At 33.6% G+C, this 10,734-nt stretch overlaps 1 protein-coding gene across 1 annotated transcript; it reads left to right on the forward strand.

Moving 5' to 3' along the window:
- The first annotated feature begins 1,425 nt into the window (after window positions 1–1,425).
- Window positions 1,426–9,893, forward strand: LOC135138645 (uncharacterized). Its single transcript, XM_064068623.1, has 7 exons — window positions 1,426–1,528; window positions 1,592–1,708; window positions 1,765–1,869; window positions 2,093–2,964; window positions 3,027–3,245; window positions 3,317–3,666; window positions 9,758–9,893. The coding sequence occupies exons 1-7, from the start codon at window positions 1,426–1,428 to the stop codon at window positions 9,891–9,893; spliced, it is 1,902 nt and encodes a 633-aa protein (XP_063924693.1).
- The last annotated feature ends 841 nt before the right edge of the window (window positions 9,894–10,734 follow it).

The raw sequence follows: 10,734 nt of genomic DNA on the forward strand, positions 1-10,734 counted from the left end.
CGGTATCGAGTCCATTTTTCTGAAAATTAGTAAGCGGAATTTGACGTATATTATATGATGTGTATACCGTGCTCCTGATTCTACTATTAACGATGATATTAGTTTGTTTAAGGCTCTTTCGGATTTGTTTACGTCTCACGACAAAGTATTTGTGTTTGGTGATTTTAACATGCCAGGTCTAACCTGGCCTTTAAACGTTAGTCATTCTTCTACTCCATCGTACCAATTATTAATAGATATGATATTAGGAACCCATTTAACTCAGCTTGTTACTCAACCAACTCGCTACCGAATCAATCAGCAACCGTCAACTCTTGACTTAATATTAACATCCGACAACAACTTGCTTGCGAATTTACAATATCTCGACTTTATAGGAAAATCCGACCAGAGAATACTTAAAGTCGATTTACAGATTTGTTTCATATCACAGCGTAGAATTAGTACCTATCAAAAGACGTTCATCGATTTTGAAGCAATAAATCAATTTTTATTGACACTTAATTGGTCTGAATTACTTTCTAATTCTTCGGTAGAAGATAACTGGAGCACGTTTAAAACCCGCTTAAATAATATAGTTTCAGAATATTCTTCAACGGTAATACACAGATCGTCATCTTTAAAACCTTGGATTAATAGCAAGATATTCAAATTAATTAGAAGGAAGCGGGCACTCTGACGGAACTTTAAAAGAACTGGAGATACTGCTGATGATATAACACATCGATCGTTTTCGAATCATCTCTCTTCTGTAATCAGGCAGCCAAGGCTCACATATGAAAAACGTATTGCAGATGATAAAAATCCAAAGAATTTTTTTAAATACATCCGTTCCAGCTTAGGTGCTCCGGTTAGAACGCCCCAGGTTAGAAATACAGATGGTTGTGTCGTTGATGACGAGAGTTTGGTAGCGGATATTTTCGCATCTACGTTTGCTGTTGCGTTTACAAATGAACCAAATTGCATACCAGTCATGAATGTTCCCTCAAATGTAGCACGCTTGAATGATCTACAATTTCTGGAAGAAACTGTGTTAGAAAAACTTCTTAAATTAAAATCCACCAAATCTCCCGGCCCTGATAAAATTACTGCCAAACTTTTAAAAAGTTGTGCTACAAATCTTTCTGGTCCCATCTGCATACTTATTAATCAGTCTTTTCAATCAGGTGTATTACCTCTTGATTGGAAAACAGCGATTGTTACTCCTATTTTTAAAGCGGGAGATAAATTGATGCTTCAAATTATCGACCTGTACGTTTAACATCTGTTGTGGTAAAAATTATGGAGTCGATCATTTACGATATAACGATGAATTTTCTTATGAAATGCAATATCACACCATGTGAACAGCATGGTTTTTGGCCGGGAAAATCTATAAATACCAATATATTATGCTGCCTTGATGAGTGGACCCGGGCTCTTGATATGGGCAAAAGTGTTAATGTGGCATATTTTGATTTCTCGAAGGCCTTCGACCGTGTGCCTAGACGATACTTATTATATAAGTTACAACATTTTGGAATACAAGGTAAACTTCTTCGTTGGATCGCTGCTTTCCTTAGTGATCGCTCTTTTAATGTAAAAATATAAGGTGCTTTGAGTGCTGCAGTTCAAGTAATTAGTGGTGTACCTCAAGGGTCGGTACTTGATCCAATTCTTTTTCTAGTTTATACCGCTGACCCAAAGTTCTCTATAAACTCTTCGCAATGTACGCGGACGATCTTAAAATTTATACCTAATGAAAGTTGACAAATGACATCTCAGCTGTTCTTAAATGGTCAGAACAATGGGCTTTACCATTAAATAGAGACAAGTGTACCATTTTATATCTAGGTTCTAAAAATTGTAAGCATACATATCACATGGGAGGTGCGGAACTCAAAAAATCAGAATCATATTTAGATTTAGGTATCTTGATAACGTCTAAACTTTCATGGTCAGATCATGTTATGCGTATCACAAAAAAAGCTAACAATACCTGCTAAATAAGTCATTTGACAGTACAAATATTACGGTAGCTGTTAAATTATACAAAACTTATGTAAGACCCATAATAGAGTTTGGCAATAGTGTTTGGACACTAGTGTTACAGAGGGATGTAACTTTACTAGAAAATGTCCAGCGTCGAGCAACAAGATTACCCTTTGGACGAAATGGGCCTGCAATACTCTTTCCTGTGACGAAGCCTTTTCTATTTTCTCAGTCAGACTTGAAGAAATGACGAAGAAGAATACTGTTGTCTGCCGTACCAAATACAACGTAAGAAAACCCTGGATTGCCAATCATTTTTTAAAAAGGTCTATAGAAAAGAAAAAATTGTGGAACAAATTTAAAGTTACGAGCTTGCAGGCTGATTTTGAACAACACCGGAGGTTTTCAAATAAGTTAAAGAGTGATCTTAAAGCAGCTAGAGTGAAGTACGAAAAAAACCTTGCAAAAAATGGACAACAAGCTGTGTATAAGTACGTTAGATGTAAAATGTTATCCAAAGTTTCTGTTCCCCTCGTTCGTGACTGCAACAATGAACTAGCAACAAATGAATTTGAGTCGCCTAATTTACTTGCTACATTCTTTAACAATGTTTTTCTTAATGAGCTAATTAATAATATTCCTCATTATACTCATATTCAAGTCCCTGATAGTTTACTTGTGATAGAGTTCACAAAAGAAGCTGTACAGGGGGAACTAGCTAAGCTCTCGGATAAAAATTCACCAGGTCCTGACGGTTTTTCATCACATCGTCTCAAACGTTGTGCATCTGCAATTGCTGAACCCTTATCCTTCATCATGCAATGCTCTTTTCAGTCATCTATTTGGCGTCACGCCCTGACTACGCCAATATACAAGAAAGGCGATAAAACTGTAGTTGCAAACTACCGCCCTATTAGTTTGACCTGTATTTGTGTCAAAATCATGGAGTGCATAATCCGAGAACAACTTCTGCAATTTCTCAATAGACACAGTGTTATTCCGATAAATCAGCACGGTTTTCTTCCTAAAAATCGGTAGTTACTTGTTTGCTGCAGTGTTTAAACATCTGGAGATCTCATTTAGACAAATCGGAACCAGTTCACGTCGTCTACCTAGATTTTGAAAAAGCCTTCGATCGAGTCCCTCACAGACGCCTTTTGCTCAAGCCAGAACATGCGGGAGTCAAAGGACTATTGCTGGAGTGGATAAAGGCGTTCCTTTCCAATCGTACATTCTTAGTCAAAGTTGGAACTTCGTACTCTGATACCAAATACGTAATGTCTGGCGTTCCACAAAGATATGTTCTGGGACCTATTCTTTTCTTGATCTACGTACTGATCTACAGGTGGGGTTGAAATCGAGAAACGCTTTTTATGCTGATGATGGAAAAATATTTTGTAACCAATTAGCAGCCTCTGTATCATTGCAAGAGGATCTTGACTTTATTTATGCATGGACCACCTTCTGGCTATTACCTCTTAATACCAACAAAAATCCTCGAGTTCAATACAGCATTAACAATTCTGTGCTAGAATTAGTAGATCAAGTAACTCATTTAGGTGTGATATTGGATAACGGTTTAACCTTTGCTACACATGCTGCTCACATCGTCAAGCGTGCCAACCCCACAGCATATCTTCTTAACAGAACGTTTGGATCACTTGATCAGGCACTCTTTAAACTACTGATTGTTGCGTTTGTCCGCCCCATTTTGGAGTATGCGAGTGTCATTTGGTCGCCACCAATTAAAAAAAATATACTTCTAATTGAGAGGGCGCAGCGCAGTTTTACTAAAAAAATCTCTCAGCTGAAAAACTTATCTTACGAAATATTCTGACCCGACAGGTTAATGTCGACCTTTCTAGCATTTTTGTCTATTCTCACAATTCTTGTTTACGGGGTCATCCATACAAAATATATCATGAAAAGTATAACAGCAGAGTTCGGAAAAGTTTTTTGACGAACGGGATCTTCAGTGTATGGAATGGGCTAAATGATGATGTCGTGAATTGTACTTCTACGGCAGTGTTTAAGCAAAGAATATTACATTATTTCGAAAATCTGTCGTCGGAATAAACATCTGCATGATTGTGTATTACTCTATTGAGATAGATGTAACTGTCTAGCATCTATTTATGCACAAATGTTTACTGGTTTTCTCGATTTTTTTTTTTTTGTTTTATTCTTTTTGAGACATCGAAACAGTGTGGAGCTTAATAGGTTGTACTACCTCAGCTCGAAATTGAATAATAATATTAATAATAATAATATATCTATAACATTAAGTATTGACTTTTTGACAAATATACACAGTCCACCATGAATCATGTAAATATACATAAGACATCCACATTATTCTCCTTTAAGAAAATTTCAAGCTCGTACATTTTGTTTCTGAGACATTGTATATTTAAGTATATAGAAGAGAACTAACGAGGCTTTAGTTCTATAGAACAAAAAGTTATACTTAAATTGCAATTTGGGATAACAGACTTATTATGGCTTAAATGAGACTTTACGATAAAAAAAGGACCATTAATATTTAGATTTAACAGTTCCTTGTCGATTGTTTCTAGAATTCCTTTAGCTGTCTTTATTCTATGTATTTTGTTATCATTTTCACATTTAACAATTTTAGCTTTTTGTCCAGACAAAAGAACATTCAAATCTTCTTCCATTTTAATGGCTTCTTTTTGAAAAACGTCAAACTCAGATTTAATTCTTTGGATTTGTTTATCTTTTAGCATGACGTCAGCCTTTGTCTCATTAAACTGGTTCTTTAACAAATCTAAATCCATACTAGAGTTAAGATTACTCTCACTAATGTTTCTTACCTCATTGCAAAATTTAATCAAACAGGAAACGTAACATATGTTCCAAGATGTGGAAGGCCACAAATAATCGATAACACCAAGTTGAATCTCTTGTTATCATTGTAAGACGGCCCCCATGGGACAACAATGGAAATGGCTTCACAAGAAAATGTTAGTCAGTCGTTTGTGATAAAGTTTCTAAAAAAGAGAAACTGCACCCATATAAAGTTCAACTCATCCGTTAAATGGTACCGTAAATCGATACAATTGTCGTTACTGGGCTCGAGAACAACCTCATTGAGTTCAAGCGCCACACACCCAACATCCCCAAAAAATATGGGTGAGAATAGTAAACAGAAGATTCATTGGCCCTAATTTTTTGACGAAAATTTAACAGCAGATCGATATTTAGATCATGTTAGAAGCACTGTGTTTCTGGATCTAATTGCTACGTTTGCTGATCCAAATAATCCACAAAATTTAGATCGCAGAATTTGGTTCCAACAGGATGGGGCACCACATTATGGCGTAAATGTGGACGTTTTTTTGAATAATAAATTTGATGGAAGGTGGATTGAAAGTCATGGGCCAATAGAATGACCACCTAGGTCTCCGGATCTGACACCCCTTGATTTTTTATGAGGACATATGTCAAAATATGGAGAGTAAAATAGAAGGCTAGTGCATTACTTTATCATAACCCTGCATTATATGTATGTTTATAAACTTATCTAGACACTAGTTTCTTAAACATTCGCTCCGCTCCTGATTAAATAAACTCGTGTCTAAAAAGGCATTCATAAAACTTGTTACACAATTTACTATTTTAATACATTCAATTTAAGCAGTTTTAACAAATATTTGCAGTATTTTGTTTCCAAGCGAAATTAACCTGTAGAGTTTTCCACTGCAGTTGACAGTTATTTATGATTACTGATATCTCTATCGCTAATAAAGTTTCACAATTAGATACAACAGCAGAGGAAAAAATTGAATGGTGCAGTTAATGACTAAAATATGGTAGTCGTAGTTAAGTACCTACTTAAAACTTATTCTACACCATCATTAGTCTTGCTGTAGCATGTATTAATTTTTATTATTATTAATATTATTATCACCGTTTCCATTGTAAAATAGGTACTTTAAACTTATTCTCCTCTGTTTGTTTAGAATTTTGCAGTTGAAATCGTGCTTAAACAAATTTGAGTGTACTTTTATTTTAATTTAATTATATCGAAGTCGAAATTTGCGTCTGCAATGGATTTAACAGCATTAAAAATTCTTTTCAGAATTGGAAATATATTTGCGCTAACGCCATCGTATCTAAGAAATGATAATCCATGTTTGGCTCAAAAAATCTTTGAAGTCATGGTATTTCTAATATATGTTTCTCTTTCTTCTGTAAACAGCTACTTCCTACTACTTAATTATGCGCAATTTACACTCATACAAATGGTATTAGCCATCTTAAATGAACTGAATGAAACTTTTTTCAACTTTTACGTTTTGATTATAATGATGAGATTCAAAAGGTGCTATTGGTTCAAACTTGCAAAAAGTTTTGAAATAGTGGACAGTTCTACTAGTTCCTACAAAGCAGCTGTTGCAATGTTTTTTGTTTATTATACGCTACTTTTACTGTGGGGATTTGCGACGCTTTCAGTGCCGTTCAACCTACAATCAGTAGCGATAATCTTGTCTAAAAATTTTGAAATTTATTGTCAAATGTACTATTCCTTAGTGACTTGCATTGCTATCAAAATGTTGATTTCAAAATACAAATATCAAAGCAAGAAGTTATTTCTGTTGAACCAAAATGTCGAAAAGCTAAATTCAAAAATAGTTTTCATAGAACTAAGAGAAATTCGGAATGACATGTTCAACATAAAGGAGAATGTTAAATTGTTTAATGAAATCTTTGGATATAGCGTTTTATTCACAATATTCAGTACTTCGTTTAAAAGTTTTGTCTACATAGATTTAATTATTAAAAATTATGCAGCTTTTCATAGTAACTGGAAAAACTATCTGCACGGTTTTCAAGAATTTTGTATTATTCTGTCATTGTGGGTAAATACATTATTCATGTTTAATCTTATCAAATAATAAGTGCTTTTAAGGTGTGCATTTTGAGTATAATGGTACTTTGTGATTCAACTATCGATGAGTGGGATCAAATCTTTTTGAAATTACTTCAAGTTGAAGACAGTTTAAGTTTAAGACAACTTAAAGTTAACGAAGCAAAAGAACTTCAATTTATTATCGACTGTGTTAAATACACGGTTCCACAGTTTACAGCAGCAAGATTTTCGAAGGTTAATAGATCCACGATACTTGGATTAGTGGATGGTCTAAGCGCATTCCTTCTTGTAATTATACAATTTGAAATGAACTAGTCAGCATATCTGTTGACAACTCAAGACATGCAAACTTCCTTCTAATTTTGAATCACCACTGTCAGTAAAACTACATTTTTAAAATTACACAAACTGGGAAAAATAATTTAAACGAATTGTTTGTTTTCAATTAAAATGGTCTGATACATTTTGCTGATTTAGTGAACTTCTTTCAATTAACTGTAGCTAAGTACATATGTCCCAACTACAAAAATGTTTTCAAAACCGTTCGGAAATTTAAACACATTGGTTGAAAGTTATTTCTACAAAACTTCCCTAGCCCCTAAAGTACAGTCGAACAAATACAACTTCGAAAAATTATTATCAACTTTAACTTTGAGAATTCTTTTTTTTCATCTTTATAGTCAGTTTTTTAATATATTTTCAATTTAGTATTAATAGACTCCTTAGAGTTTTGGCACCCTTGAAATCTTTGAACTTTAGAGAAGACTTTGAACTTTCACAGTATTTGTAATATTTTCACAAATTCAGTAAAATGTTTAGAATTTCTAGAATTGAGTAAATTTTTGAAATTTCCAGAAATTCCAGATTTTCTAAATCTTATAACAATATCAGTCTTCGGATATGCCAGAATTCAACATTTTCCGCAGTTTTCAAGATTTCTAGGTCTTCCAGATTTTTCACACTTTTTAGAAACTTAAAGATTTTCTAAAATTAATACATCCCGATTGTTTTATTTGCATTTAATTTTTGAGAACTTTCGTAATTTGCAAAATTTCCAGAATGTTCAGATTTTCCAGATTGGCGCAATTTGTCAGATTTTCCGAAGTACAGAAAATGACTAGAATTTCCACATTTTCCAAAATTTCTCCAGTTCTCCAGTTATACCAGAATTTTAAAATTCAACCTTTTCCAATATTTTCAAGTATTCTAGGTCTACCACATTTTTCCCACGCTTTCTAAATTTTTTCAGATTTTCTAAAATTTATAGATCACAAGAGTCTAAATCTTTGGTTTTTTTTAATCTTTGGCATTTTAAGGGTTTGCGCGATTTTTACAACTTTTAGAATCTTTTGGAATTTCTCTAGAACCTTTAGAATCTTTCAAGTATCCGAAACAGAATTTTAGCTTTTAGAGTCCTTCGAGTCTTTAGATCCTTAGAGCCTTTTCAATCTATGGAAATTTTGAATATAGTTTTATAAAGCCCAAAATTTCTGCAATTTCTAGGATCATTAGTACCCCCAGGTTCTTTAAAATTTTTATGATTTTGTTGGATCTTTTTTATATTTAGAACATTAGGACTTTAATTTATTTAGAATCTTAAGTGTCTTTACAATTTCTAGTGTATCTATGTAATCCGTGAAAGCTTTTATACTTTTTGGATCTTTCAAACCACTGGAAACTTTGGAATCTTTAGAATCTCTAGAATCTAGAATCACTAAAATTTCTATAACCTTTAGAACTTTCAGATTTTCATTATTTTAGATACTTCAGTATCTCTAGAATTTTAAATATTTTTAGATCTTTAGGATTTTTATCATCTCTCCAATTTTTAAATATTTGTAATCTGTGGAATCTTCGAAATTTTTGAATCCCTGAAATCCCTTTAGAATTTTCAAATTGCGGGCTTCTCTAGTTTTTTAAAAATTTTTGAAATTCCTAAAATCTTTGTAGTCATTTGCAAGGTTTAGGGATATTTGGGACTTTCACAACATTTGGAATCTTTTTATTATAAATTTTGGAGATGACGTCATCCCATTGGTGGTGTGGATGATGATTATATTTGTAATATACATACATACAAAAAAAGACAACAATCGGTCCAGTAGTTTCGGAAATTACTTATCTAACAAAAATGGACTCGATTAGTATACTTCCTTAGCTTACGCTCGGGAAGTAAAAACAATAACGATAATTGCAATGAATAATATTATTAATTGCAGTGATGCATAAAACGTAAAGACGGTCCGTAATGAGATAAAAACCAAAACTGGATTTAATTTTGAAATAATTAACTTTGATAAAAACCTATTCGACATTCCAAATTATTTCAGCCGAAAAGGCCAGTTTTAAAAAATAAATATATGACGAAATATTAACGTTTGACTTCTTGTTGAAACAACCATATTTATTAAGTCGTTAAGTAACGATTTGTATAATACAACTACTTTTCCCTTAACATCCGTATTTTTATATCAATTTAACATAAAAGAACTGAAGAAATAAGGCAACACATACTCTTTAAAACCTGATTTCCTTTACCTTCCACGCCGATCCTTGCAGACTCCTTCCTTACGGGCAGATCTCCTTTGTGTAACACAAGAAAGGAATAAACAATTCTCACCGATACAATATCAGGCATTTTTTGCAGAGTTTTTTTTATTCATCGATGTGTCGCACAGTAAATGAATAATTAAAATACTGCAACATTATTCATTAGCAGAACATAATTTTCGAGCTGTGTAATACTAAAAATAAATAATAAATAAGAAATTAGGAATTTTACATGAAATTCACCAGAAACAAATTAGAAAACTCGATTTAAATACGTCTTTGGAAAATATTGTTACGAAAGAAACCCATACGCCGTCCCGGTACGACGTCTATGGGTTCTAGTATGTACTGCGATGATGACTCATCATGTGGTGTCCAGATGGGCGAGCGGCGGTCGCTAAAGAAAGGCCTGGAAGCAGAAGTCGCGATGGATTCCAGAAAGACCTCGATCACGAAACCTCTACAAAAAGAGCGCTGATAAGCAAATATTCGAATGTGACAACTAAATCTAATCATAAAATCCTTAGGAATATAGCAATCAGATAAAAACCGGGACAACCAATGCTCTCACAAACCGATCACTATCAAGCGCCTTTTCCCGATTAAAAATCAAAACAGACTCACCAAATTTAAAGTCAGAGACAGAGCACAGAAAAGTGTGTGCACTCACATTCCCCACCACTTGATATAAAAACATTGTTCCAAGTTTATTTCGGCAGAACTTACCTCGCCCCTGAAACAAATCCCGCCTATTTGAGAAAGTATGAAATTTGATTTTGCGATTTTTGTTTTCCCGTAAAAGTAGGATCGATAGGAAATATATTTAAACCAAATAACCAACGAGAAAATGAAATCTTAGTAGTTACATAACCTATGTTTATATTTCGAAACAACTCCACTATAATCACGTACAAGCATCAGCAGCCGCATAAAAGAAAATTTAATTTAATTGATTTTGCGTTCTTAATTAGTGACAAAACAATCCGAAAATCATTTTGAGTGAGGAACTGTTATTATAATAACAATTATTTGCGGTGTGATATTACTGTAATTTTCGAGTAAATGGGGTGAAGCGATTAAAAACGCCACATAGGCAGAGAGACGGAAACGGCAGACTACTTTTTCGTACTTTGGGGATCATCAAACGTCGAGGAAACATAAAAGTAGCCATTCATCCGATGGATTCAATTACTATACTTTACTTCCTAGATTACGCTCAGGAAGTAAAAAATCACAGGTTACATCCAACCGGTTGTACCCCATTGCCGCCTTCTTCTGTAAGCATTTATATTTTAGTCCAATATTGCTTTGATTTATAT

Source organism: Zophobas morio, unplaced genomic scaffold, assembly GCF_036711695.1.
Source record: "Zophobas morio isolate AGI-343-1 ecotype UQ-CSIRO unplaced genomic scaffold, CSIRO_AGI_Zmor_V1 ptg000030l, whole genome shotgun sequence".
Classification (NCBI taxonomy): domain Eukaryota; kingdom Metazoa; phylum Arthropoda; class Insecta; order Coleoptera; family Tenebrionidae; genus Zophobas; species Zophobas morio.

Excerpts from the sequence above, each read along its gene's own strand:
- LOC135138645 (XM_064068623.1), top strand. The coding sequence starts at position 1,426 with ATGGGCAAAAGTGTTAATGTGGCATATTTTGATTTCTCGAAGGCCTTC. Across the intron at positions 3,246-3,316 it reads CGTACTCTGATACCAAATAC|GTGGGGTTGAAATCGAGAAA; the intron begins GTAATGTCTGGC and ends ACTGATCTACAG. Across the intron at positions 3,667-9,757 it reads TTTAAACTACTGATTGTTGC|TATGTACTGCGATGATGACT; the intron begins GTTTGTCCGCCC and ends TATGGGTTCTAG.